The sequence below is a fragment of the Periophthalmus magnuspinnatus genome, chromosome 10 (assembly GCF_009829125.3).
Source record: "Periophthalmus magnuspinnatus isolate fPerMag1 chromosome 10, fPerMag1.2.pri, whole genome shotgun sequence".
Classification (NCBI taxonomy): domain Eukaryota; kingdom Metazoa; phylum Chordata; class Actinopteri; order Gobiiformes; family Gobiidae; genus Periophthalmus; species Periophthalmus magnuspinnatus.
The window spans coordinates 30,189,389-30,213,860 of NC_047135.1; the positions used below are offsets into that span (position 1 = coordinate 30,189,389).

Sequence of the window (24,472 nt, forward strand, 5' to 3'; positions counted from 1 at the left end):
TTAAAAATAAACAATTGACAAGGTGTGTGTATTTTCATGGTTCTTTTATTAAACATGAGCATAACCGGAGTATGTACAAAAACATTGCTGCTCCAGGTAATATGGTCACTCCCAGCAGCTGGAGATTCTGGCAGCTGTTCAGACAATGCTGGGATCAAGGAACCCTCATGTTTACAGGCCAAGCTTGGTCCTTCTCCAGTGTCTCCTCTTGGAGTTGTACCTGGAAAAAATATATGCATGTTTCTGACAATGGTTTGGTCTTAGTCATACCAATACGACAGAATCATAATATATACTTTTTGTGCATTCCACTTTAGGCCAATATATCAACCATGGAGCATCCACATCACTAATTGTGAAATGGAGGAATACTCCAATGGAGAAATATGCTCTCTGCAGGGTTAATGACAGCACTCCACAGTTGAAGTGCTGCAATTGCAGACCTGCATTAGATCATAGTTCAATAATCTCAAAAATAACACCAACTGTCATCTTCACTTGTAATAAACATTAAGCAATACACCCAGTCAGTCTGCAACCGTGTCAAAAACAAGTGAGCTTAGGAGTACATCATTATAAATCATTATTCAAAAAGCTAAAAACATTACAACAGTGATTGGCAAGTACCATCTAAAGAAAAAATTGGCCTTCCAAGTAACACCAGATAACCGGTCTAATACAGGACTATTCTAACGCTAAACCAGGCCTAAAATGCCACCACACAACACTTTCTATACTAGTTCTAAACATGGACTGGCCCCAAAGAAGAATAAAAACTGAGTGAATATACTCTAAGCAAATATTTTAACTGTAGATGAATTATGCACACCTTGCAAAAGAGCTCACATACAACAGCTTGAGAACCACACCATTACAGCATGCGCCAATACATTTAAGAGTCCACACAATAAACTAGAAGTCTAATGCGACTTCTATTTATTTTTTTATTTGCTATTGGTATATTGGTACTTGGTTTAATTGAATTTAATGCATCTCTCACACACAAATTCTTCAGCTGAATACTGAGACAGGTATCAACTTCATTCTGAGCAAGAGTCTCCAGTTCACTGCCGGGGGTATTCAAGGATGTGCTGATGTATACAGGACTAAAGTATAATCTCACCAATCCTGTGCATAAAACACAAGACTCTTCCTGTCCTTAATCTACCAAACACAAGGATTATACAGACAATGTGTGATGTGTTCAATTGATGTGCTGCGTAATTTCCCGTGAAATAATGCAGACACACAGCATCATTAGATATTTGATTTTAAGTGAATAAAACCTCACTAGTTTCAATGACGCTTACCTGATTTTGTTGCCGGTTTTCATTCTGATCCATTGAGGAATTGGTCTGTTCTGTTTCTGCTTTTTGGCGAGGAAGCGTTTAATCCTGAATGTCTTGTGAGACGACTGTAAAAACAAAAATAAAGTGTTTAGACCAACTGCTGCAAAATGGGCTAAGCCATGTTCTACAGAGTGAAAGCTTAGGCAGTACAAATTAAATAAGATCTTCGTGAATTAATGCAGCGGTAGATACGACATAGCGCCGAGACAAGTTTCACATGTTATCCATTTATTTATCATCACTGTGAAGGGCATATAAGGTTTTGGGTATCCAGATACACTGTAACTTTGTTCTTATCATAGCTGGACAGGTTAAACTGGTGACATGAATAGGATGTTTAAAGATTTTGTATTTACCATTTTTCCCACAGCCTCTTCCCCACTATGGCGACAGTCAAAGAGAAAGAAGGAAGTGACGGTGTCAGTTTTAACCAATGAGCGGCCATGGTTGCACTGCGTGGTCTCCAGATAGCGCCCTCTGGTGGAAATTAAATTGTAGCCGCATGTACACATCATGTCCATATAATGTTATTTTACAGAATTAATTTAAAATCCTCTTCCTGTACAATGTAATACAAAAATAAAGCCAAACTGGATCTATGGTAAATCATTAGGTTATACTATTAGCTAAAGTCGGTCCCATGACTTGAGACTCATGTACGACATATTAATATAATTGTGTTGTATTATTACGCTTTACTTTTGCTGTAATAATAAGGCAAGTCATCATCTATAAATAATTATTGATTTATTATTTAAAAAAAAAAAGTTGTCAGCATGTGTTCAGTATAGACAGTTACAGATTTGAAAAAGGAGCATCAGTTATGGATTACAATAGAAAATGCCATTGTTGGATTAGCCTAAAATTATCTCCTGACCACATTTACATAGTTTGCCATCAAGCAGCAACAAGTGGCATAAATGCATAGTCTTTGAACTAAACCTGAGCATAACAAGACTTATTAGGAGAGTTTGAAATACTCGAGTTAATATGAAACACAACTCTATGGTATTTTAACCATGAACAAAGGATGCAATATGTTACTGGTTTCATATGACACCATGCTGAAGTAAGGTCACTTTATGGTCACTTCTCTTCACTGTCCATGTGTGTTTGGCTATATCTATCCTTTTGCAACACAATTAGAACCTCTCGCAACTAATACAAGCACATGATCAAGTTCAGACTGGGAGACTATCAAATGCTCAACCACTAATAGTGCTGACATATTTCTGCAGAGAAGGTGGGTGCTATGACCCTCAGTCATTTCCTTTGTCTTGGACCCTTGTGGCTTCAATATCAGCCTTCTTGTCTGTAGGGTCAGCAGCTCCAGTCACAGTGGAACGATTACGGCTTCGAGCTCCAGGTTGGTACAGCTGAATAGCTGGACGATCCTAAAGTGCAAAAAGAGATGTGTAGAGGTGATTGTATTAAATGAATATATGAATAATGAAGTCTTTTTACCTTGTTCCGTAGACGCTCTCTTTTAACACCATCCTCCTTCTTGCTTTCTTTAGTGGATTTTTCATTCTGAGGAGAGTCTGCCATGTTTGTTAACTTTTTCTTTTCTGTGCCATGCTCTTTATCCCTTTTAAAATCATCTTCTCGCTTTCTGTACGCATTTTCCCCATCTTGGCGCTCTCTCCGCCTTCTGCGCTCATCATCCTGACGCCTAAGGCGCTCCTTCTCTTTTAGTCTCCGTTCTTTCTCTCTGTCTCGCATCTCTCTTTCTCGATCCCTATCTCGGTCTCTGTCGCGATCCACATGATCTTTGTATTCTTTTCTCCCTTCTTCATCTCTGTGTGTAAAACAAACAAGCATTATTAATTATTTTAATTATCCTTTAAAATATGCAGAATGGAAAGTCAGTTTTACCTTCTTCCTCGATCCTCCTTATGGTCATTGATATGACGCCTCTTCTGGTCAGCAATTACAACTGGTCGGTCTTCTTTATTTGGCCTCTCTGGTCTCTTGACCTTTTCTCTAGATTTTTCACCATCCCCATCATCAGAACGCTCTGGCTTTTTGAGTAACTACAATGTGAAAAAGCATCAGATGGCAAATTAGATTTTCTGTTATTTAAGAAACACTGATATACAGGTGACACGTCACCTGTATGATTCCATGGAAAGATAACGTTATACCCATACTTCAAAACATTCTCCATGAAGAGATCTGTTTAAAGCCATACTGTGGAATATTATAGCCAATGGAACATTTCCATGGAGACCCTAATCCTGGCTAAATAAAGCAATGACCTCTATTCACACATGCGCCAGTCCCAGCACAACACCGGGTCGGCTGTGTTCACACTAGCCTGGCATTTGGGTCTCTGCTCAAAATGCTGCTGCATCATTTAAATTCAATGAGAATGAAATGTAACCAACTAGCGTACTCAAGAAGCCAAGCCCCTAACCAGGAAACCAGGCCTGTAACCAAGGAAACCAGGCAGCAGCACTGACAAATTTTCTGGCTTTATTCAAACATAAGCCTGCATATTCCAGGTAATTCACCCAGGAAATTGTTATGGAATTATGGAGACATAACAATCCCACTCACAGTAATGTTTGCTAAGTTTCTAAGTGCAATAAAAACATCAAAAATTAAAAACATGCTTTTATTTTAGACAATTTTTTTGTCTTAAAATCTGGGGTGGTACGTGCCTTGATTTTAGGTTCATCTTTGACTTGGTCCTTGTCTTTCTCTGGAGTCTTTTCAAGTCTCTTCAGTTTCTCTGTTTCTTTGCGCTTTTTCCGTTCCTCCTCCCTCCACTTTCGTCGTTCTTCATCACGAAGACGCTTACGCTCCAGTTCCCTTCTTCTTCTTTCCTCTTTCTTTTCCTCTCGCAGTCTCTGTTTAATTGATTTAATTATTATGTTTAATTCTCTATACACTGGCCAAGAATGTTTACATTACCTGTTTGTTCTTTAGGAAGTCGAGCAGAGGAGTTGATTTTTTTCCTAGAGAACATAATAACTTGAATTACATAGTTCAAAAGCCATAACACAAAATGCATTGACTCACCAAGTTCTTTGGATTTTGCTTCTATCTCCTCCAACAATGTTTCAGGTGTGGATATCAGTTTCTCATCATTTCCATTGTAATACTCAAGAAACTTTTTGTAATCAGGATCTGAAAATATAAATATGAACAGCAAAAGTAACAACATAACATTAAACTGCTATAATTGCTGGTGTACCTACTTACCTTCTATTATTGTACCACATTTGGCATCTTTTTTCTTAGTTCTTTTTTTGGCTGTTTTTTGAAAAGGAGCAAACTCCACAATAGCAGGATACTCCTGCCCTGTATACAAGAAATGGCTTATTAACACTTGGTGAATACAGCACATCTACAAGAAAGATTAAATGAAAGGTGAAGAATGTTTAAAGACCTTTGCCATCAATAAATACATATCCATCAAACCGATCTCTGAACAATACAATGTCTTCCTGATTTTTAAAGTTAATATAAGCTCTTGCAAATAGATGAGGGTAGAGGCTGAAAAAAAATCAAGAGTTTGTTAAAGATACAATTAATAAATAGGATTTGCAAATATACAGTGCGTTGCAAGTATTATACCTGGTGTCATTTGAGAAAAACTCCATATAGTCCACCTCAGGAAGTGGCTGCAACTGTTCCTCTAGCTCCTCCTTGGTGATAGTTGGTGGTAATCGTCTGATGATGATCTAACAGAAGTTATTTTTGATTATTTTATAAATATAAAATATTAACGTTATCAAACCTCGGAATAAGAAGTTTTCACAGTTATTAAATTGTATTAACTCTTAAGTAAACTGCGAACAACTTTTACCTTTGTCATGGTCTCTTTCTTTTCCTTTGACCTCTCAGACTTTTCACCATCTTCACACTTGATTTCAGCCCTCATTTCCTTAGGGCGAGTATTTTCTTTATCTTCCTTCATAGCTGCAACAGTGAAGTATTTTAAAGCTTGGCGTTAGTTATTTCATCTCACGCCTCACTCTTATTTACTTTCTAGTTCGTTAGCCGTTAGCAGCAGTTACGATAACAAACTTCCTCTTTGACGGTGGCTGTAGCACTGAATCACGGCCTAAAGGGGGCGCCATATAAATATATAATCGTAACGTTGATCTTCAAACTCATCTAAAATATTTTGTTTAACTCGGCGTTAATGTTGTTAGTTAAGCAACAGCACTTATAGAAAATCCGAGCAATTTTTAAAAATCACGATTGTAATTACTGATGCAAAATTTTCGGTCATTTTCTAAATAAGATCAACTTGTAAATTAAGAAAATGCCATAGATGTTTCCATTTCCTTTGAGCGTAATATGTATAATTTTATTTCTTACAATGTTTAATATGTAGTGTATTTAGCGATTATGCGTGCGTATTTATTTAGACATTTTACCTCTAAATTTTTAAGTACTTTTATTTTGAAAGCCACAGGTCTCTCGTTTCCGGTGATGGAGGTCGTGGGGACGTTCGACATTTTGTTAGCCTTTTAGCAAAACAGAAGACTAGTCCTAAGAAAACGTGAAAGTAAAGTAAATTTCTATCCTAAAACTCATCATGTGGTATGAAATATTGCCCGGCTTTGCTATCATGACAGTGTGTTTAATGATTCCTGGCATCGCTACAACACACATTCACAAATTCACCAATGGAGGAAAGGTAAGAAGGCCCAGTTCCTACTCACTGAGACAAGTTACACAGACCAGCTCATCTAGTTTAAAATGTGTCAAATATTAAGTGCACCATTTATTATTTATTTTAGGAAAAAAAGATTGTTCGAGTTCCCTGGCACTGGTACCTCCTGGAGAGAGACAGGCGTGTGTCTGGAACTGGACGTCATTACGACTCCAAGGTAGAGTTTTACCCATCCGTATGCTGTCCTATAGTTATCAGAAATAACATATTAATATGCATATATATACTGGTGTGTTAAATAAAAGTGCACTTACTAAAGGGTAAACACCATTTAGTTTATTCATTGAGTTTATTCATTTTTCTACCATACAGGGGCTTGAGAACATCCACTAACTTCCAGACCTTCAAGTGAAGAATGTTTGTTGTAAAAAGCTTTCCACATTTATTTCTGTTGAATAAATTGTATGAAATAATAGTTTTAAATAAATGATGAAAATGTGTGAACAAACTGAATTTCTGATGACAATATAGGAACCATGTATTTTTTCTTTATCAAGATATGACACAAAAGTAGAAATAAGAACTTTATTTTACATTTTAAAATAAGGAATGGACACTCAGTCCATATTAATGGGGATATTTACAGAAGGGTATTTATTTCTATCATCTTCCATCCATACACTAACTGATTCATGTATACAACAAATTTATAAAGATTTTCCCCCCTCACTCATTGCCATGTAAGACTTTCCAAAAATGTGGCTTAAAAGGGAAAAGAAAACATAACATGAGTTACTTTTCATCTTTGCCTTTAGTTTTTCTGTACACCATTTCCCTAAAGCTTGACAGGATCTTGCTCTCTCTCTTCCTCCTTTCTTCCTGGTTAAATGAAGCCAGAGCTCGCTTTTCATCTGCACTGTAAATCTGGTTTTCCTTTCTCAGACGCACAGCTTCCATACGACGATGTCTGCAGAGAGACGGTTATACATCACAACACAGCAAGAAACTTGATTGCCTACAGTGTAAAATGTTTTCTATCCCCTGTAATGTTGACGTAAAACTTAATGAAAAAATAAGGGTAGTCAAAATATTTCTAGCTGAGAACAACTAGCTGAATTATTTCCATCGTTTCACATTCTGTTTTAAGTACTTTATAAGCTGCTTTATAAGTGACAAACATATTATGGTATCCTTCACACACCTGCTGCCGCTCATCACATAGCCAGATTTTTCAAAGTTTGCTATCTCGTCACTAGTGAGTCCAATTTCTCCTCTTCTTGGAATACGTTTGCCAGCTTTTACATACTCTGCCATAGCAGCACCTTCACCTGGTAGTAGTGCATGTCCAAAACTGAAAAACACATTTCATGCATTAGTCAAACAAATAACACAAAACGAGGGATAAATGAGTAAATGGACTCACTCTAGTGGTTTGTCATCTTGGGACAAATGTGTGAGGGGAGCTTCAGGGCCAACCACATGCTCATCTATACAGGTTTTCTCCACCCACATCACAGCACCAGCATCATCATCCTCTTCTTCATCCCCAGACTCTTCACTGCTAGACTCACTGGACTCCTTGCGGTTCTTTTTCATCTTCTTTTTCTTGGACTTCTTGGACCTTGGAGAATAGCAACATTTCAGTTTCAGGCATCAACACTGAAGCTAGAGCATAAAATCTGCTTTGAACCAACTTTCTGCTCTTCTTCTTCTTCTTTTTTTTCTTTAGAGTATCTTCTGTAAAAAACAAAAAAAAACAAAGCAGAATATTAATACTGAATAACGATAATGTAATTAAAGATCACATATAAATAGAAATCCGTTTGTACCATCAGAATCAGATTCCAGGTCGCTGTCCTCAGAGTGCTTTTTGTTCTTTTTCTTTTTGGATTTCTTTTTCTTCTTCTTTTTCTTCTTCTTTTCCTCTGTATAACAATAATCAAGCATACAATTATCATTAATTAATCATTGGACACTTGTGTTTTTGGGGACTATTCAAATTTCCAAGTACCTTCAGAACTTGATTCAGAGCTGCTGTTTTTTTCATCATCTTCAACAGGGGTAAATTCATCAGAACTAATATTAAGAAGAGAAGAATAAGCTCCCTGACAATGACAAAACTATTATAGAAATAAAACAAAAACAATGCTTACTCTGGTTCTTTCACTCTAGGCGAATATCCCCAAACTTCAGGACAACCCAGTTCCCCAATTCTTTCTCTCTCTTGTAGACGCCTATGGAAACAATAACGTTACTCAAAAATCAAGCTTACATGTAACAAAACGTGGAAATGACAACACAGATTTGAACTTCACCTGGCAATGAAAGCTTCTTGTCGCTGCCTCTGCGCATCGTCCCTTTGCTGTTCGTAATAATATTCATCCCTGAGCCCACCGTGGTTATTGTTAGTCGTGTGTCTCTCTCTGGACCTCGATCTGGACCGGCTTCTATGTGGGCTTCCGATTCGAATCCGTTTAATGTTTCTTGCCTCTCGGAACCGACGTTCACGGTCCTCCCGTTCCCGTTCTCTGTTCCGTGGTTTCGGAAGTTTAGGGCCAAAGCTATCCGGAGACAAACTGTGCGATCGGCTACGACTTCGACTGCGAGAGCGAGTCCGTGGCCTCCGTGGCCGGGGACTCCGTGTGCTACCGGAGCTGGACCGATCCGAGGACGGCATGTTGTTAGAATTTGATAAACGTATTCAATTCAACATAAAACCTGAAACTGTCTCACGTTTGGAGTTTGCAGCCTGTTTACAGCAAATAAAAACAAGAAGGACGTGACGCATTTTGGTCCGCCGTTTAAAATGTCCGTAGAAAAACAGTAAACAACGATAGTTCCTCTTTTGGATAAATAAAAACATACACAAGCCATTTCAAATGTGTTTTATTAATTTTATTATTTTTTAATTTATTTTAATTTTGATTATTTTTTATTTATTTTATTTATTAATTTTAGTGTTTTATTTTAATACACATTATATATTGTAATTGTTTGCAGTTTTCACACAACCAACTAGACTTACACTCAAATAATTAAAAGAGGATGTTATACAAAAACAAGGTGGTATTTAATGAAGCGCGACTCCTTGTGGCGGTCATGTTGCTTTGGGTTGTGTGCATCTGTATATGCATGTATATATAAACACAATAAAACCAACATAATTTTTGTGCAAATTAGCCCAGAAATTAGTTGGCTGGTGGAAAAGCCTAGCTATATGTTAGTTTTTGTTGACAACAGTAAAACATCAGTAAAAACGTTTCCCTTGAACCATCGATATCAAGTGGATTCATGCGCGCCAAGTTTGTTTGAGTCATGCCTTGGAAAGTTGCCTTGCCCACCACATTCAAACGCTCTCCTCCTCTCAAAAGTCAATGGTATATGTAATATAGTTGCTAATGCTGTAAAGGAAAACTTCCAAACTATTGGAATTTGATGATAGTGATCAATATTGTCATACAAGTCGTCATAACGGAGATTAATCAAAGGATTTGTGTACGTTTATGCACCGCCAGTTACCCTGAAACACGTTGGAAAGACATAAAACGTTGGGGGAAAAGTGCTGTTGTTGCTCTGTGTCCATTTAATTCGAATTGTCAATTGTGAACAAAAGAAAAGCAAAAGTGATTATTAAAATGCCGGATGTTTCCAAAGTGCCAGGCAGAGGGAGCCTCAAGTTTACACCGAAAGATTTGAGTCCTCAAATGCAAACGTGTCAAGAAAAACGGAGAGTAAAATGCAAACAAGCAAAAGGGCGGTTGGAGGATTTGAACATATTCATGGAATCAAAGGAAACCTGCAGACAAGCAGGAGATGGCCCCTCCACCAGAGAAGTTACATAGTGCACCTTTAACATAAACTTGTTGGCGCAAAAGCACTTCAAATGGTATAACTTTACTTTATCAAATTATGAATCAAATAAAAATACAGAGGCCTATATATGTTATGAAAGACTAGTCAAATACTTCTTTGTACATCATTCCCCATTTGAAGTAACAAAGTTAATATAATACTAACTATTTAATATGAACTATCAGTACCAAGTTTCAATCAACTCAGTTTAATTAAATCAATTCAAACGAGAGAATGTTTAAAAATGGCATTTATTAAAAAAAGAAAACCACCATGCTGACATCTGTCATAAAAGGTTCAAAACATAACATTTGTAGAAAATGGCATTGGACATTGACAGAATGTGTCAAATATGTAAATATTATCCTTCTTCAACTGAGAAAACAAAGCTACAAAAAAGAAAGAAAAAAACAGGAAACCCATTCTTCAAAGACACCAGATTCTGTCACATTTGGAGACTTCACTACAGAAAATCAAAATAACATTAATTAGCTTGTAAGGATTTGATTCTAGTGTTCACACACCTCATGAACACAAGCAGGCCGCCTGTCCAATCACAGGCTACCACCACTGAGTACACCACCAGCATTGTGCACACAACCACAGTCCAAAGCAAAGCACAAACCAAGCCAGTAGTTAAACAGCAGCCCTGTGGCAAATGTGTGGACACATCGCTTTATAATGCTCTCATACATTCAGTGCCTTTATGCAGTGGTCAACTTGAAGAAACGTTTCTTTTAGGAATGACAAGAATAGACTTGCACCTTTACAGCAAGCATGTATTAAGTCTTTCTAAGTCGAAAACCCTGCATCTTTTCATACAATATTAAAAATATAATGCCCATAATGGCTCAAAAGCATGTTGTTTGTGGCCACAGCAGTAATCATTTTCTATTCAAAATTAACCCTAATGTGAAACAAAAACTACAAAACAATAAGAATTACTAAAAGATTGACATTTAAAGAGAGAAGATCTGTATGAATATGGCCCTAGTCAGAAGTTACAATATGTTTACATCTGGGAACTTGTTGTATTGAGACAGTAATGGGAAAATTCTTTAACTCAGTATATTAGATTACACTTAAAAGAAAGGGTTTTGTGCATCTGTCTGCTTTGGAGCACTGGCAACATGAAATTCTTGATTTTTTTTTTATTCTACAAAAAATGTGCCTGTAAATGTTCTGATTGAGGTCAAATTCTACAAATGTCAATGGACTGTAAAATTTAACACAAAAGTGCAGAAATCACTATTTGTGTTTGAAAGATTCTGTTGCAACTTAAAGAATGTAATCATATTGTTGGCAGCTTTTTGTTTTCTTTTACAGGCAACATACTGCACTTGATAGTGCAGTATACAAAAATGCCAATATATTGCCAACTTCTACTTTCCAAAGTTTTAGCCAAGCTTACAAAATCCATACTATATAACCAAAATTGAAATTAGGCAATATTTGAGAACCACAACCAGATCATCAACAGATACTTTTTTTGGTTTTCCTCTGCTTAAGTTTAAAAATAAAATGAGAATGAGCATCTGACAAGGCCAATTCTGATGCCTGTAACAGATGATAGAAGTCAAGGCCAATTAACAACAGCAAGTGTGCGTTTGGACCTAATGTGCCACATGGGAAAGCTTATGACTGGGCATAAGTAGCCCGGGACTTAACTTGTTGCTACCAAGGCTGCTCCTGTCTTTGACCTAATCCTGTGCTAGCTGATCTGCTCTCTCGATCTGTTAGCAAACTCACCAGGTGCCATCACATGCAAGAAAAGAAGCAGCCTGCATCAGCTTGGACTTCACAGAGTCAGGTAAATTAGATCTGAGTGTCAAAGCTGCTCCACAAGACTAGGGAGATCAGGTAAATTTCTAACAATATAATATAAAGAACCCACAGACGAACCATATCAATAAAGAGTGGTGGCAATAATAGATATTCAAATCTATAGCTCAAGTATAAATACTGGTGAAATAAATAGAAAAATATAAATAAACAATAAACAAGCAAAAAATGAATTTCAACAATTCCAAGCAACAAATGGCCTAACAATATCTGACCTACACGCAAGTCTATTCCAATGTGCTCTGTTTAAAAAAATGTAGAGGGTTTTTTGGGGGGGTTTTTTTGGGTCAAAATGTACACTTTTTAAGATTGAAGAGAACAGGTCCAAATCAAAGTCAACATTACCCATCCAATTTCAGTACGATGCAGGACGGAACAAAAATATTGCACTGATTTGGTGTGAGTCTATGAATGGGCAGTCACCATATAAATAAACAATGTAAACCCAACATTAATACATTAATAATAATGCTAATAAAACAGTTTCAACTAAGGTCCTTCAGTCTCTCCCATTTACCACTGCTGCCAACTGAAGTCGTCATTGGACCCAAAGACCATGAAGAATCCCAAGATGGTCCCGAAGATGACTATGTTTCCAGTTAACACAAGTGCGCACGCCCCCCAGGCAATCTGTGAACCAACGCATAAATAATTCACATCAACAAATGTCTGGCATGTTGCTCTGTACCATACTTGTTGGTGTCAAATACAATTCTACAAAATTCTGTTTAATCTTATATACCTATCTATATCTATATCTTTTACATGGGTACACATTATACCAATTGTAAGTATGTTGTAAATTCACCACAGCATATTTTTAAAGAGAGCATTACTTACAACTTCAGCCCTTGCAAAGACAATGGGTAGGCCAAAGGCTGAAATGACAATGCCTGTTGTGAGGAAGATTGCCAGCTCTTTGCAAGCATTACTGGCTGAATCTGTGTCATCGACAACCCTTCGCGAGATGCAGTATGGGACTGGAGAAAGGATGTAGAAGAACAGGAGGAACAAAGGCCAGTATTTACTGCAGAGAAAGACAGAGACTTAGTTATTCGTAAAGATATCTGGACATTTCCATGTGTTCCCATTTGCTCCAGTGTGTTATTATTGATGTATTAAATAAAACAAAATTACTGTCGATTTTTTTTATATAGCAACTCCAAAGGTCTATGTGAAAATGTAAATGATCTGGTTAACTGTTGTGGATTTTTTTTTTTTTTTTTGATAATTCTTAGTAAAATGCAGTGTAATTTAGGGAACACTAGTCCTTTCCCTTCATTAGGATGTCACATTCTAGAATCACAAAAAAAACCCACTAATATATTTTGATCATTCCACTAGTCATGCAATTGTACATCAAGATCTTTCATGCATTTCAACTAACAAAGATAAAAACATGCTGTTGGAAAGCTTCTAGATATGGAATATTTACGAGTAGTGTAGTATTTATTTTTGTTTGTAGTAAAAAATACTGTGTGATAATTGTTATTAGTAGTAACATGTTCAAATATTCAGTTCTGTTCATCACTCACCCTATCCAGCCCTGCCACCTGTAGATAGCAGTGCAAACTGCAAATATCTATGACATATTATAATGAATCATGATGTACACAACTTACTCATACACAGGGAGCGCACATCCAAGCATGAGAAACATGAGACCAATGGCCCCTCCAAAAGAAAGGCTGATGAGAGCTGCAACACAGGACAAGAAGACTGGAGGTGAGATTCACATGTCAGGTATTATAAGGTTATGCAAAATCGTGAGCATTCGCTAAAATGTTTGATAGATCCCATATGAATATCACATTATTCATGTTAAACACTACGTTTGCAGTGGGGCCCCTGGCCCCCAAACGATCATGTGATGAATCAGCTGCTTTCACGTGTTTAAATACAATATGCACCTATGACATATGAAATAATTGGCAGGTGGCCCTGTACATAGTATAGCTAAGCTAGGTTTGGTATTAAGAAAAGTATGACAGTATAATTAACGACTATATAATTATCATAGACTGCATAAATAGTCTATGGTAATTACAGAGGATGCTGTTAGCATTAGCAAACCAACGGCACATTGCTAACTGTGAGTATGAACGTATGGCCCCTCAAGCTGATGTGAAGAACACATACAACTGAAATTAAACATCAAGAGGCATATTTGTCCATAAAATCATACATAAAGAGTATGTAGATAATGCGATAGTATTACTTCAATGTATTGGCCCAGGAGCAATGTATTTTAGGTTAGCGTTAGCCTACCGGAATATGAGCGCATTCATGTGTCTGGAAATCTGCTGCACATTGGTAAATACACTGTAGTACACCCTGATTTATATTAACGGCATTAGAAAAGCACAGGTTCAGTTACCTTTAATTCCGGCCATTTCTGATGGACAAAAGCTCGACACTCAGCCCTTACAAATGACAACAGAGCCCCCTCTTCAAGTGAGGCAGGCGGCAGACTACGATATGCACACTGCACAGCCTGGCTGTGGCACCGCTTCACTGACACCGGAATATAGCATTTTACAGCACAAGACTGCAATTTATATATATTAATTTATATATATACATATTCACAAGGCGTACATTTGCAAACTGTTGTCTTTTAAATATTTAAGCATTATGAAGCGTTAATGATGATCATAGATAATGTTACAGAAGCATTTTAGCAAAAATACTAAATATGCATAGCCGCGTTTACTACAATTAGAATACACCTTGTCTACACGGGTTTTGTAGATTTATATTTTTGTGTACAACTAATAGAAATAGTAACGAGGTTTAAGTTGTTTGTTGTAATAGCGGAAGTGCACGTTACGGCCCCCACGTCACTTCCTGTCTCCGTTCATTCAGTGAAGATGGCGAGCGGAGGGGTGGCTGTAGCTTCGCTGTGGACTGAAGTCAACCGCTGTGGACAGAACGGAGACTTTACAAGGGCCCTTAAGGCTTTAAGTAAAAGTAAGTCAGCAGCTTCCTCAGTCATGTGTAATTAGACTTGTTTCCTTGATTGTAGGACGCACAAACGCCGCCGCAGTTAGTTTTGCTAAGCTAAGTTCAACAGCATGATGACCATCAGCTGTTAGCGAGTGGCTAGTCCAGTCAGCACCACGTTATAACATGTAATTGTTGCACTTGCTTACAACGTCACTTCAGTCACTGTATCTTCCCCATTGGGCAAAGCACGTACCACAGAAATTCCGTAGTTTGTTCTCTTCACAAGAGCATTTCGTTGGACAGAATCTATTAATGACGTGTCCCTCTAGGATGTGATTTAAATGCTGTCGTAAATACCATTGTTTTGTTCTGCAAAAGCTTCGTGCTCTGTGCATTCATTTAGACACTCTATCTAAGATGTATTTATATATATTTGCAGTATTACAGGAGAACAAGGAGGATGTGACTGCTCTTCACTGTAAAATAGTTTGCCATGTTCAAAATGGCAGCTTTAAAGAGGCTCTAAATGTCATGAACACCCATTCAAAAGTTCTTGGCAAGTAGGTTGACTTGTGAATTATATTTGTATTTGACAACTTGCTTGTATTTGAACTGTTAAACATTTACTTTCAGCGCGGTTCTGTTTGAGAAGGCCTACTGTGAATATCGGCTGAACAGAGTGGAGAGTTCTCTAAAGACCATTGAAAATGCCCCTGAACAGACTGACAAACTGAAGGAGCTGTATGGACAAGTGGTGAGTTATTTTTATAGCACTAAACATCTTCATTATGTCTGTATTTTTCAATTAAAATTTAGCAAAAAGTCACAAAGTGACATCTCTACACATCTCTAGTTGTACAGACTTGAGCGCTATGATGAATGCAAGGCTGTCTACACCGATCTGATTAGAAACTCCCAGGATGAGTATGAGGAGGAGAGGAAGACAAACCTGGCTGCTGTGGTGGCTGCTATGAGCCAGTGGGAGAAGGCCCCTGTGGTAAATCAGTAGCTAAACTTTTCAAATGTTTATTGGTTGTCAAAGCAAGAATTTTTTATTCACATAATTGTCATTTTTATTCCTACAGGAAGACCTAGGTCTTCCAGAGACGACATATGAGTTGTGTTACAATGCTGCCTGTTCATTAATTGGCCAAGGTCTGCTCACCGAGGCTTTTAATAAACTTCGCGAAGCAGAAGGTTAGTCAAGATTTTTATATATATATGTGTGTGTGTGTGTGTATATATATATATATATATATATATATATATAAAATATATATAAAATATATTAGTCAAGAAGTGACTTGAAATGGCTGATTGTCTATATTTTTTCTTATTTTCTTAGTAATGTTTTGCATTCTTGTTTTGTTTGGGGTTTTTTTGTTGTTGTTTTTTTAGAGCTTTGCCGGATTTCACTGGCAGAGGATTCTGTGAGTTATTTATTTATAGCAAGATGTTTTGTTTTTTTTCTGTTATTATATATTTTTGTCATTTGTTCTCTAAGGATGTGACTGAAGAGGATATTGAGTCAGAACTTGCTGTCATCCATTCTCAAATGGCTTATGTCATGCAGTTACAAGGCAGAACAGATGAAGCGCTCCAGCTCTACAACCAAGTCATTAAGCTCAAGTAAGTGTACTGTTTTGAAATTTTGGATTGTAAACATAAGCCCTTTACAAACTTGCACGTTCAGACAGGCTTCAGCCTGCACAGAGGCAGCGTGTTAGAGTGTTTGATACTTCCTGGGTTCTAGTGCTGACTCCGGGTCGGTTGTGTTCTGGAGGAGTAGTGGCTCTGTGTTTGTAAAGCTCCATGATCCATAATGTTGGTGCACATTAGATTTTACTGACATATATGTACTATACTGAGAAGAGCCAGGAGACAGCACCCGGAGATCATCTGGGTGCGCCGTTTGTAAAATGCTATAGACACACCGTGCTGTTTCTACACTAGATCAGATTTCGCTATAGGTTTATAACAAACTAAATGACATCCTTTATTGCAGGCCGTCAGATGTTGGGCTACTAGCTGTAACCGCCAACAATATCATCACAATAAATAAGGTAAATCTGTCATAGGATAAAATGCTGTCTGATCAAATTATGTGAAATTGTTTTTATTTATAAGTATGTTTTATGTCAAAGGACCAAAATGTGTTTGACTCGAAGAAAAAAGTGAAGCTGACTAATGCTGAGGGTGTAGAGTACAAACTGGCAAAGAAGCAGCTGCAGGCCATAGAGTTCAACAAAGCTCTCTTGGCCATGTACACAAATCAGGTAATATTACTAAACTTGTTTACAACATTACATTACTGTATAGATTCTCACATATTATTGGTACTCTCACACTACGTATGTATTTCATTTTAGGCTGACCAGTGTCAAAAATTGTCCTCTAACCTTCAATCTCAAAATCCGGGTCATCCTCGACCAGTCCTCATTCAGGTTGCTCAGCTTTGCAGGGAGAAACAGCATGGCAAGGGTATTGAGCTGCTCCAGGTAAAGTGACAGTCTCAGGGTTTTTATATTTAGAATTATTAGAACAAAATAAAAATGAATTTCTATACCATAATAATAACACGTTGATTAATACTGTTCCATCCATCCTTTTTTTCAGCAATTTTCAGAACAACACCCAGAAAGTGCATCTGGCATAAAATTAACCATGGCACAACTTTACTTGGTACAAGGTATAGTACATACATGTGTAGAGCTTGTTAACTTCTCCTCTTCTAAAATCTAAATGGAAAAATGGAAAACATGCCCCCATTTATGTTTTAGGACATGTAACAAAAGCGTGTGATGTTCTAAGGTCAATTGAAGAGTTAAAGCACAAACCAGGAATAGTAAGTCTTTAATGGAATGACTTATAAGTTGTCTTGATTGTACATGGAAAAAGTTTATCATGTGGTTGTCCCTCAGGTATCAGCGCTGGTGACACTGTATTCCAATGAAGAGGACATTGACAGTGCTATAGATGTTTTCAAACAATCTATTGAGCACTACCAGTCTACTCTGGTTTGTGCTGTTCATTCTAAACTGTATTTTATTCCCCTTCGAAACTTTCTAATCTGTTATTTATATTTCCATAGCCAGGATCTGCGGTACACTTGGCTCTTGTGCGGGAAGCTGCCAATTTCAAACTTAAATATGGACGGAAAAAAGAAGCTATTAGTGACTTAGAGCAGTTGTGGAAGTAAGAACAGAAATTTGTCAAATGCAATTTTATGCAAACCATGTTTAATATTACAAATATTGTATTACAATACATTACAATTGTAATTGCTAATCGTTTGAAAATATTCTTTTCCATTTTGCTTTCAGACAAAACCCCAAGGATGTTCACACACTTGCACAACTGATCTCTGCATATTCTTTAGTGGATACAAACAAAGCCAAGTCGTATCCTTGCATGTAGTTTTTATTGTCTCTCTCATTGCCAACTAAAAGTATTACATAATTTCCATACAAAACATGTTGTATGTGTCCTTACCAATTATGTCCAGCCTCAGCAAGCACCTCCCATCTGCAGACACCATGTCCTTTAATGTGGATGTTGATGAGCTGGAGAGCTCCCACGGTGCCACATATGTCAGGAAAAAAGCTGCTAAGGTTGCAGGAGAAAACCTTCCAAAGGAACAAGGGTAAAGAATTTTAATTTTATTTTTTATTTTTTTCAGAATGCTTATTTATTCTCCCAAATTTGTTGTTTTACAGTCAAGAGGATGTCAAAAAGAAAAAAAAGAAAAAGAAAGGTGGGATTAACAGAGGGTTGGCTTGAGCAGCTGCTGTTGGTTAAATATTGACCAAATATTTCCCTTTTTTAGGTAAACTTCCGAAGAACTATGACCCCAAAGCAACGCCAGATCCTGAGAGATGGCTGCCGATGAAAGAGCGCTCCTACTACAGAGGCAAGAAGAAGGGCAAAAAGAAGGAGCAAATTGGCAAAGGCACACAAGGAGCAACAGCTGGAGCATCTGCTGAACTGTAAGTCAAATAATTGTATACAATATAATTTAGGCTGGATTTTACACAGCTCTGTGTGTTTGTAGGGAGTGCTTGGTGGCTGATTAGATACCAGCACGATGTCATTCGTTTAAAAACAAAACAAAAAGAAAATGTAATTTTATTTTCTCACTGAAGTTGAATTCTCAAACTTTTTCTAGCAACATGATTTTGCATGTGTATACACACTTGCTTGTAGCAATGTCCAGTTGAGCTCAGTGACTGAATTATGAGTTTTGACATGAGGCATGGCCTGTCCATATAAACTAAACAAATTTGTGTTTTTGTCCTCAGTCTGGGTTATCAGTGCCTAAACCTGCATACTGAGTGGTGATTCACTGTTGTCCCTTTTATAAAAACAGTATGAGTATTATGCCTCTGTAGTTGTAGTATTCATTTATGTCCTTAGTATTTTTTAGTCATATTTCCAGTCCCTGTAGAATTACCTGCTTCTTTCTGAATTTGCATACCGCAACAGTAATTAACTGATGAATAATTACATGTTGCATATTTACTCATTTGAAAAGGGAAACACATTCCCTATGTTTTCTTTCAATGAATTGTCAAATGAATTTTAAAGCTGTTAATATCATATGTGTATATATACATTTTATATCTCTTTTTGTAGGGATGCCAGTAAGACAGCCAGTAGTCCTCCTACATCACCCAGACCAGGATCTGCATCTGGAACATCTTCAGCTGCTGCTAGTAATGTAGTCCCTCCTCGACAGCAGAAACCGGCAGCGTCAGGGGCCACCCGCAAAAAGGCACCGTTGAAGAAAAAGAAGGGAGGAAAAGGAGGCTGGTAGTTCTACAGTTAATAGAAAAATCGCAAACAGATTTTTAAAAATATCTTTTGTTTATGGTCATTAAATATCAGAACACCTTATGTTTTGTATAAAGGGCTCTGGTAAAGATTTGTCAGACCAGGAAAGGCTAACACATTTGAGAATATTGATTTGGATCTTTATTTTTATTCTGTCTTGTATCTGTCTTGTATCCCACACACTGACAAGGAACCTACAATCAAGTCTGAAATCACTGCAGTACTGCTCTCTGCTCATTTGTTTATCTGATTTAGACTTTTTTTTAGGTCATGGTAAAGTCTGTCCTGTGTTGTAGGAATCGATCAAGAAAACCAATAGGCTACATTAAATTAAGTGAGACTTTTTATTATAATCATCTTATTCAAAATAACCATGTTATGAACTCTCTTGGTTGTTGTAAGTAAACAAGACTATTTAAATTAATTCAAAGCATGTTTTAAAAAGACTATTTTGTCCAAAAACGTCCCTCATTTGATCTTAATTAAAAAAAAAAATAAAACAAAATCTGTCTGGTATTTCATTATTTGGAGTTAAGGTTTAAGTTTAGATGAGGAGCTAATGCATTATAGACCTCCACTTATGCGCGGGATCTGACTGGTGGAAGATAACCCCGCCTACCTGTGCACCACACTCAATTACTGCTGGAGCCGCTTCACCTGGCTGCTCCAGACACAGCCCCGCACGCTGTCCTCAGGTGGCGTGGACACAGCCAGAGACAGGATGCCGCGTAAATGGCCCTCGTACTCGGATTATTTTGATCCCCCTTTCACCGAGGACGTCGAGGAGCTGCTTGCGCGTTTCCAGCAAACTGACACCGTGAGGTTTGAGGCATTTTTGGCAATTTGGAGCGACATGCGCTTCTCTGACGTTTATTACGGTATGCCCAGTATGAGTGAGATGAAAAGATTCTGCAGGGTCACGTTGGCCACTGCGGTCAAGTACTTCCTTCCTCCGTACAGTTACCAAATCCGAGCTGGAGGCTTGTACTTGATGTATGGACTTTATCACAGCCAGCTTGCCATCCCACCTGTGAGTATTCGACTTGCTTTGAAAGACTGGAGTCACGTGGAGAAATTTGTCCAAGACTCTATCAATTCTGGGCATCATGATGTTGTTTACATCTTTAAGAAACTCGTTGCCAAGAAAGCTATACATTACACTGCTATGCCAAATTTCCTGTATTTCCGCAAACAGAGAACCCCAAATAGGGAAGTTCTATGTGCAGACTTCATTGGAAGGAGCACTGTTATCCAGGATCTCCTTTCAGCAGACATTTTGGAGGAGATGAGCAACATTCAAAATCACTACGAAAAGATGAAAGCAGCCATGCCAGAGGTCCACTCCAAGACATCCATGACCCATCAAGATTTGGTCACCAACCTCAAGGACTGCATGTCAGAATTCATTTTTTGGCAGAACAAAACATTCCCATTAAACAAAAGGAAAGACCAAGATGAAGAGAAGGAAGAGGAGACAGTGGAAGAACCAACCAACAGGGCTAAACTACTGTCCTCCATTAAGCAGAAAAGCTACAATCAATTCCAAGGAGGGTCTAAAGCACGGAGACATCGGCCAGTGGAGGTGGCCATTGAAAGCAATTCAGGATTAGAGGATCTGCAGACAATGACTTCAACTACCTCACGCAAGAAGAGGCCTACGTCTCTGTTCCGACGCACAAAGAATAAATTTGGTGTGACTGAGGACAAGAGGCAGTTCAATAACTGGCTCTTGACACTTCCAGAGAACATCCCAGATGATCGTGCTCTAGACCCGCTGAATCACATACCATAAATGTCAACTGATTTTCATTATCAGTGAAGTTTGACTTATTAAATTAACGCCATTCACAGCTTGCAGATAAACAAAAATTAGAATAGCATTTTGTTCAAAATTAAAAAAATGTATTCTGTATTTATTTAATATTTAAGTTCAGTTGCTAACTATTTGGAAAAATGCAGTCTAATTTGTGAAGCAAGTAACATCTGCATTTTTTGACATCTCGTCTCATACTTGTAATTGTGATGCACTTACAATGTAAGTATTGCATTTTGTGTGTGTGTGTATGTGTGTTTTGTTTTTTTTTCCAGAATAAAATGTACTTTTAATAGAATTCTCTCACTATATTTATTGTGAAAAATGTAAAATTCAGAAAATGATGTCTTACAGTAAGGAAAAAAACTCAATAAAAATTAATAGTAATATATATATATATATATTTATAATATGTTGGAAGTCAATTGTACCAAATATTGGTGTCTCATCAAACTGTCAATAGAGTGGAACCATTGCCATGTCTAAGATTTCTTAGATTACTTTAGTGTGCTGTATGATCACAGACCCACCCCCTATACACATTTAGGTTTGGCTGTGCTTAAATCATTTGTTTGTATGCATGTTACAAAAATGTGAGTGGAAATACTCAGATTTGATGCCAGACATGAGCGTGTAGGGAACAAAAGTCGAGAAAATTCAAAATCAGTGAGTGCAGTATAATGCTGGATTCATGTGGCGCACAAGGAGCTACTGCACACAGAGCATTTATAACATGTGTCCACCATAATAAAGCCACTGTCACTGTGAAGAACAGGGAGAACTCATCATTGTGCACATCTATAGGCTCTCACTCCTCTGGTGACAGACTCTGCTCTGCAGCCCAGGGTGGATCACAGCACAACCTGGAACAGTGTCCACAGATACACTCTTTGAGTCTCTTGAGTTTTTGTAGGTCTCAGACATTATTCAAATTTTTTGTTGTTTCTTTAAATCTAAATTTGCAGATGTGGAATAAAATGGAATTGAAATATTCAAAGAAATATTTAATTTTGTGCTTGGGTGGCCCCTGTCTTTCCACTCAAGTGATCTGTGCTCCATCTGGTGGTCACTATAACACAGTACAACAACAAACCGTACCGGAAGTGCTGTCTTGAAAAGTTACTGGGAGCTTCCGCTCAGCCATCCACTTGTTGAAAAATAGGTTGCGGGTACACAACGACGCTTGTCTAACTTTAGAACCGATGTAACTAAAAAGAAAGATAACGAAATCAGAAGATTTCGCCATGGTTGGTTTTAGAGACGTGGGTGCTTTAGGCGCCTCGGTGGTTATTGCCGGGGGTGTGGCATACTTTGTTTGGAATTACCTCTCGAAGCAGAAGACGTCTCAACCACCTGCTAAAGAAGCAGAAAAACCAACAGAAGAATCCATTAAACCAATCAAACAAGACGGAGACGGGGACGTTAAAGCCGAAGAGATTCGGCCTGTTTCTGCTCCTGTTGTGGCCACAGAGGCGAGCGTGCAGTCTACTGCTGTGGTAAGTTTACAGGTAATATTTTACCCATTTTACCATGCTTATAAAAATCCTAACCATTTTAACTATGTGTTGTAGTCAGAGACTGTCAAGCCTCGTGGGACTCAGGTGCTGGTGCTAGGTTTGGATGGAGCAGGAAAGACCAGCCTTCTACGCTCTTTCACAAACAGCTGGTCAGGAGAGGAGCCACAGCGCACACAGGGGCTCAACGCTGTGTCTATCAGCAGAGAAGACCTGGCCATTGAATTTCTTGAAAGTAGGTTTGCTATTCATGTTAAATACAGTTAATTAAAACGTTTCCCGCCGTCCAGGGATAGGATATTATACACCAATTTAGAAGGCTCAAATATCATCATTGAACCTTTTGCAGATTTAGTATACAAGCATCAAACTGAAGCTTACTATAATAATCAGTTTAGAGTCATCTAAAACAAAAGTCTTAACTTTGATTATAGACTTCTCTCTCTTGTGAAGTTCCCACTCAGCCCTTTGAGAATGGTAACATGTTGGTAATATGTTTATTGCTTTACCAAAGATTTTGTGCGTGTGTCTTATCAGTTGGCGGGAGTGCAGAGTTAAGGCAGTACTGGCTGAAGTACGTGTCCAAGGCCCTGATGCTGGTGTATGTGGTGGATGCCTCAAACCCACAGGTCTTCCCGTTGGCTAAAACACATCTTCATGAAATTCTAGCCACTGAGCCTCATCTACCCTTGATGGTGCTGGCCAACAAACAGGTGTGATCTGACGCTTCATCTCATTTATTTAATTCACTCGTCCTTTTTGAACTTTTGACATTGTGTAATTAATTTTAAACATGTAAACCATGCCAATTCAAAACCAGTATTTTAAAAAGACTTTACCTCTATCATGAGTGTTATGTCTCTTTGATGTAATCCTTCTTGTGATATTTTTGGTAGTTTGATATTGCAATAAACTATTTGGTCATGTACTGTTTTGCTATCCTGAATTTGCGGTAAGAAAAATAACTGGCCTTGTGGTTGTAGGACTGTGCTGGCGCATGTACCATCACTGACCTCCATGAAGCCCTGTCCCTGTCTCAGCTGGGTGATCGGAAGTTGTTTGTGATTGGCACCTATGTTACAAAAGATGTGGAGGAGCCCAGTTCAGGAGTGGAGGATGCACTGGAGATCATTATTGAAACAATCCAAACACAGAGATAAAATACACTGGCTTTTGAGATGTGTGTGTCATGTTTGTGTTTTGATGGTGTTTTCCTTTGCACTGTGTCTATTTTGAGTTTACTAGAATGCATTTTGTCTCTGTGTGTAATGTCTTAAAATATGTTTGCTTGTGTTTCTCAATGTCTTTGTTGTTTCTGATGTAGCTTTGTTAAGGACACTAAAGGGCTTCCAATCATGTTTTGAGGGAAAACCACCAAAGATATGAGATTTATAACCAAATTCAGTGACCTTCTTTAGACTACAAGGAGAATACAGCCTTTATACTTCAGGGTTTATGGCTTTACAGTTATAATACAGGATATAGATTGTAAGTACTTATATTTTTGCTTAATAAGAAATGCCGGATGTTCTGTTCTTTTCTTCTCTTCATATACTACTCCAGGGAATTACAAGACAATTGTTCATGTGAAGAGTTTCTTTTGAATAAACAGTATGTACGTATTGTTGTACTAAAATTACTGTATAGTATGTGTTTAGCCCCTGATGCATCTTAAAAGACCATGTTGCAGTGAAAC

General features: G+C 37.8%; 8 protein-coding genes across 9 annotated transcripts in view; 4 read left to right on the plus strand and 4 right to left on the minus strand.

Moving 5' to 3' along the window:
* Nucleotides 1-27: 27 nt before the first annotated feature.
* On the minus strand, nucleotides 28-1,805 carry rpl39 (ribosomal protein L39). The gene is made up of 3 exons (XM_033973504.2): nucleotides 1,706-1,805; nucleotides 1,311-1,414; nucleotides 28-220 (listed from the first exon to the last, which is right to left on the minus strand). The coding sequence occupies exons 1-3, from the start codon at nucleotides 1,706-1,708 to the stop codon at nucleotides 172-174; spliced, it is 156 nt and encodes a 51-aa protein (XP_033829395.1). The 5' UTR covers nucleotides 1,709-1,805; the 3' UTR covers nucleotides 28-171.
* A 271-nt stretch (nucleotides 1,806-2,076) lies between these two features.
* upf3b (UPF3B regulator of nonsense mediated mRNA decay) lies at nucleotides 2,077-5,418 on the minus strand. Its single transcript, XM_033973490.2, has 10 exons — nucleotides 5,164-5,418; nucleotides 4,932-5,038; nucleotides 4,744-4,850; nucleotides 4,557-4,655; nucleotides 4,374-4,481; nucleotides 4,266-4,309; nucleotides 4,013-4,201; nucleotides 3,225-3,382; nucleotides 2,814-3,147; nucleotides 2,077-2,743 (listed from the first exon to the last, which is right to left on the minus strand). Exons 1-10 carry the CDS (start codon nucleotides 5,272-5,274, stop codon nucleotides 2,609-2,611), a joined length of 1,392 nt encoding a protein of 463 aa, XP_033829381.1. The 5' UTR covers nucleotides 5,275-5,418; the 3' UTR covers nucleotides 2,077-2,608.
* A 359-nt stretch (nucleotides 5,419-5,777) lies between these two features.
* ndufa1 (NADH:ubiquinone oxidoreductase subunit A1) lies at nucleotides 5,778-6,487 on the plus strand. Its single transcript, XM_033973502.2, has 3 exons — nucleotides 5,778-6,003; nucleotides 6,107-6,196; nucleotides 6,352-6,487. Exons 1-3 carry the CDS (start codon nucleotides 5,902-5,904, stop codon nucleotides 6,370-6,372), a joined length of 213 nt encoding a protein of 70 aa, XP_033829393.1. The 5' UTR covers nucleotides 5,778-5,901; the 3' UTR covers nucleotides 6,373-6,487.
* Nucleotides 6,488-6,589: 102 nt separating this feature from the next.
* On the minus strand, nucleotides 6,590-8,759 carry nkap (NFKB activating protein). Its single transcript, XM_033973497.2, has 8 exons — nucleotides 8,295-8,759; nucleotides 8,133-8,213; nucleotides 7,991-8,055; nucleotides 7,809-7,904; nucleotides 7,674-7,716; nucleotides 7,403-7,600; nucleotides 7,181-7,330; nucleotides 6,590-6,946 (listed from the first exon to the last, which is right to left on the minus strand). Exons 1-8 carry the CDS (start codon nucleotides 8,654-8,656, stop codon nucleotides 6,772-6,774), a joined length of 1,170 nt encoding a protein of 389 aa, XP_033829388.1. The 5' UTR covers nucleotides 8,657-8,759; the 3' UTR covers nucleotides 6,590-6,771.
* A 1,304-nt stretch (nucleotides 8,760-10,063) lies between these two features.
* Nucleotides 10,064-14,196, minus strand: leprotl1 (leptin receptor overlapping transcript like 1). The gene is made up of 4 exons (XM_033973501.2): nucleotides 14,051-14,196; nucleotides 13,296-13,371; nucleotides 12,514-12,700; nucleotides 10,064-12,303 (listed from the first exon to the last, which is right to left on the minus strand). The coding sequence occupies exons 1-4, from the start codon at nucleotides 14,064-14,066 to the stop codon at nucleotides 12,187-12,189; spliced, it is 396 nt and encodes a 131-aa protein (XP_033829392.1). The 5' UTR covers nucleotides 14,067-14,196; the 3' UTR covers nucleotides 10,064-12,186.
* Nucleotides 14,197-14,516: 320 nt separating this feature from the next.
* On the plus strand, nucleotides 14,517-19,933 carry srp72 (signal recognition particle 72). The gene is made up of 19 exons (XM_033973488.2): nucleotides 14,517-14,643; nucleotides 15,059-15,179; nucleotides 15,253-15,373; nucleotides 15,473-15,616; nucleotides 15,705-15,816; nucleotides 16,018-16,049; nucleotides 16,124-16,248; nucleotides 16,625-16,682; nucleotides 16,764-16,895; nucleotides 16,989-17,117; nucleotides 17,236-17,308; nucleotides 17,400-17,464; nucleotides 17,541-17,636; nucleotides 17,711-17,814; nucleotides 17,943-18,020; nucleotides 18,125-18,262; nucleotides 18,336-18,373; nucleotides 18,446-18,605; nucleotides 19,252-19,933. The coding sequence occupies exons 1-19, from the start codon at nucleotides 14,544-14,546 to the stop codon at nucleotides 19,430-19,432; spliced, it is 2,007 nt and encodes a 668-aa protein (XP_033829379.1). The 5' UTR covers nucleotides 14,517-14,543; the 3' UTR covers nucleotides 19,433-19,933.
* Nucleotides 19,934-20,136: 203 nt separating this feature from the next.
* Nucleotides 20,137-21,241, plus strand: LOC117377356 (snRNA-activating protein complex subunit 1-like). Its single transcript, XM_033973736.2, has one exon. It carries the CDS (start codon nucleotides 20,171-20,173, stop codon nucleotides 21,239-21,241), a length of 1,071 nt encoding a protein of 356 aa, XP_033829627.1. The 5' UTR covers nucleotides 20,137-20,170.
* A 1,134-nt stretch (nucleotides 21,242-22,375) lies between these two features.
* arl9 (ADP-ribosylation factor-like 9) overlaps nucleotides 22,376-24,472 on the plus strand; it is a 151,567-nt gene continuing 149,470 nt past the window's right edge. The window contains exons 1-4 of one of the 2 annotated variants that reach the window (XM_033973499.2): nucleotides 22,376-22,758; nucleotides 22,834-23,011; nucleotides 23,314-23,489; nucleotides 23,760-24,459. In XM_033973499.2, the coding sequence (XP_033829390.1) occupies nucleotides 22,507-22,758; nucleotides 22,834-23,011; nucleotides 23,314-23,489; nucleotides 23,760-23,936 (783 nt within the window). In that variant the 5' untranslated portion in view covers nucleotides 22,376-22,506 and the 3' untranslated portion in view covers nucleotides 23,937-24,459. Of the gene's footprint in view, nucleotides 22,771-22,833; nucleotides 23,012-23,313; nucleotides 23,490-23,759; nucleotides 24,460-24,472 lie in introns of those variants that run through there. The other variant, XM_055225038.1, reaches the window with a different exon arrangement.